Consider the following 2,315-nt stretch of genomic DNA (forward strand, 5'->3'; position numbering starts at 1 on the left):
GATGGATGGAGGGATGGATGGATGATGGATGGATGTGGGATGGATGGATGGATGATGGATGGATGGATGCTCCCATGGGTGGGCGAGTGGGTGGATGCTCCCATGGCTGGCTCTGCCCATGGACGGATGGATGAGTGGACAGGTGGCTGGATAGATCTTCCTGGGTGGGTGCAGGAGTGTCCCTGTGTGTGGCTGGACAGGGACATCCCAGTGGGCGGGGCAGTGGATGGACAGGGGTGGGTGGCCATCGAGATGTGCCCAGGGTGGGGAGCTGAAAAAGCCGATGGATGGGGCGTGGGTGGACGGACAGATGGACATTTCTCGGCGTGGCAGTGCCCACAAGGGGGGTGTGGCCCCCACCCACGAGTGGCCGGGTCCGGGTGGGCAGTGGCTGAATGGGTGCAAGGCTGTGCTGTGCGGAGGGGGATGGGCGCTGCCAGCTCCTGACAGGGGGGTCCTTTGTCCCCATTGTCACCACATCCCCCTCCTCCTCCTCCTCCTCCTCCTCCTCGTCCTCCTCCTCCCTCTTCCCCAGGACCCTGCTGTGGGTCCCAGCTCCGTGAGATCCGGGGCTGTGAGGCAGCGGGTGGCACCCAGGGGTGGGGACACCCTGGGGTGGCACTGAGGGCCTGCAGGACAGCGGGTGACACGGGGCGTGCGGAGGCAGTGGGTGGGAGCAGCTCTGGGGGGGGCGGGGCGTTCTCCTCCTCCTCCTCCTCCTTCTCTTTCTCCTCCTCCTCCTCCTCCTCCTCCTCCTCCCTTCATGCTTGGCCGCCTGCCGCACATCTGGCCCCACTTAGGGCTGTCCCCTGCAGCACGGCGGTGGCCGTGCCGGGCTGGGGTGACAGCGTGGGGGGGCTCGGGGGGGCCACCTCTGCTCCAGACACCCCTTTCCTGCCGTGCTGGGTGGCCCCAAGCCGCTGGCCCCAGGGTCCCTCGGTGGGGACAGGCAGCTGGGACCCCGCCGTGGGGCGTGGATGTGGGCAGCGTCCCCAGGATTGTGCCCCCCGCTCCAAAGCCACCCCCAGCATGGGGCTGGGAGCCATGGGGGTGTTTGGGGGGTGGGGTTCAGGGCTGGATTGGGGTGACCGCGGCTGGGTTTGGGGGTGAGATTGGGGGGTGATCATGGGGAGATTTGTGGGGTCTGGTTTAGGACCGTGGGTGGGTTTGGAGGGTTGTGGGTTGGGGGAGTCTGGTGTGTGGTCATGGAGGGTTTCGGGGGTCTGGTTCAAGACCGTGGGTGGGTTTGGGGGATCCTGCCTCAGGGTTATGGGTGGGACTGGGGGTCTGAGGCTCTGAGGATGGGGCCCTGCACCCCGCAGTGTTTTGGAGGGAGGTACAGCAGGAAGGTACCCCCAGGCTGACCCCCCTTTCCTCGGCAGAGGCTCCCACCTTCCTCACCCTGCGGGACACCGGGCGCCCCAGCTCAGCCCCGCGCCGGCCCCTCCTGCACCCCACGGCCTTCTCAGGTGGGTCCCTCCCCAAACCCGCTGGGGTGGGCACAGAGGGCTGGGTGCCCCCCACCCCACAGCCTGTGCCCCCCAATTTCCCCCACAGGGTGCCTGAACTGCAGCCGTATCGGGGAGCTGACAGCCCGGCTCGCCACCCTCGAGGCACAGGCAAGTCCCAATTTGGGGTCCGGCCACCTCCCCCTGCACCCCCTTGGGGAGGGTCACCCTGTGCCCCCTGCTGTCACCCATCCCTCCTGTGTCTTTGCCAGGTGGCCCGGCTGGCGGTGGCCGAGCCCCCCACCCCAGCAGCACCCAAAGGCAGCACCCCGGGAAGGGGGCCCGAGGCCGGGCAGCTCTGGGGGTCCCCGGCCGCCCGCGGGAGCCCCGGGGATGACGGTAAGGCAGGGTGACAGCGACACCCGGCAGCACCCACAGGGCTGGGAACGCAGCCGGGTGTTGTCAATATTTGGGAGGGTGCAGGACCCCTCACTTTATGGGAAATGCGATGCTGTCCCAGCGCAGCTGTCCGTAGTGGTGACACTGAGCCACCCGCGGGGACAGGCCAGCTCTGGGGAGGGCGTGGCTGATGGTGGGGACCGGGTGTGGGTGGGGGGCACCCCCAGGGGCTGTCCCCGGGGTCCCCCCCTCAGGGCGCTGCTCTGCCGCAGGGACGCCCGGCTGGAGGGGACCCCCCGGCTCCAAGGGTGACGCAGGGGGACGGGGACCATCGGGAATTCCTGGAGTGAAGGGTCCAGTGGGGCCACCAGGTAAGGGGGAGACAGTGTGGGGGACCCCAGCCCGGTGCCTGGCGCAGCCGAGCCCCCCCTTTCCTGGTGGGCAGATCCTGGGGGGGGGGGGGGGGGG

At 68.9% G+C, this 2,315-nt stretch overlaps 1 protein-coding gene across 1 annotated transcript in view; it reads left to right on the top strand.

The window, feature by feature from the left end:
- EMID1 (EMI domain containing 1) overlaps nt 1-2,315 on the top strand; it is a 9,429-nt gene that overhangs the window by 3,378 nt on the left and 3,736 nt on the right. The window contains exons 4-7 of the mRNA XM_042022846.1: nt 1,383-1,469; nt 1,558-1,619; nt 1,721-1,847; nt 2,120-2,218. Coding sequence (XP_041878780.1) covers nt 1,383-1,469; nt 1,558-1,619; nt 1,721-1,847; nt 2,120-2,218 — 375 coding nt within the window. The remainder of the gene's footprint in view (nt 1-1,382; nt 1,470-1,557; nt 1,620-1,720; nt 1,848-2,119; nt 2,219-2,315) is intronic.

Source organism: Corvus kubaryi, unplaced genomic scaffold, assembly GCF_017639235.1.
Source record: "Corvus kubaryi isolate FWS band 111438036 unplaced genomic scaffold, C.kubaryi_AGA036_p1.0 127, whole genome shotgun sequence".
Lineage (NCBI taxonomy): Eukaryota > Metazoa > Chordata > Aves > Passeriformes > Corvidae > Corvus > Corvus kubaryi.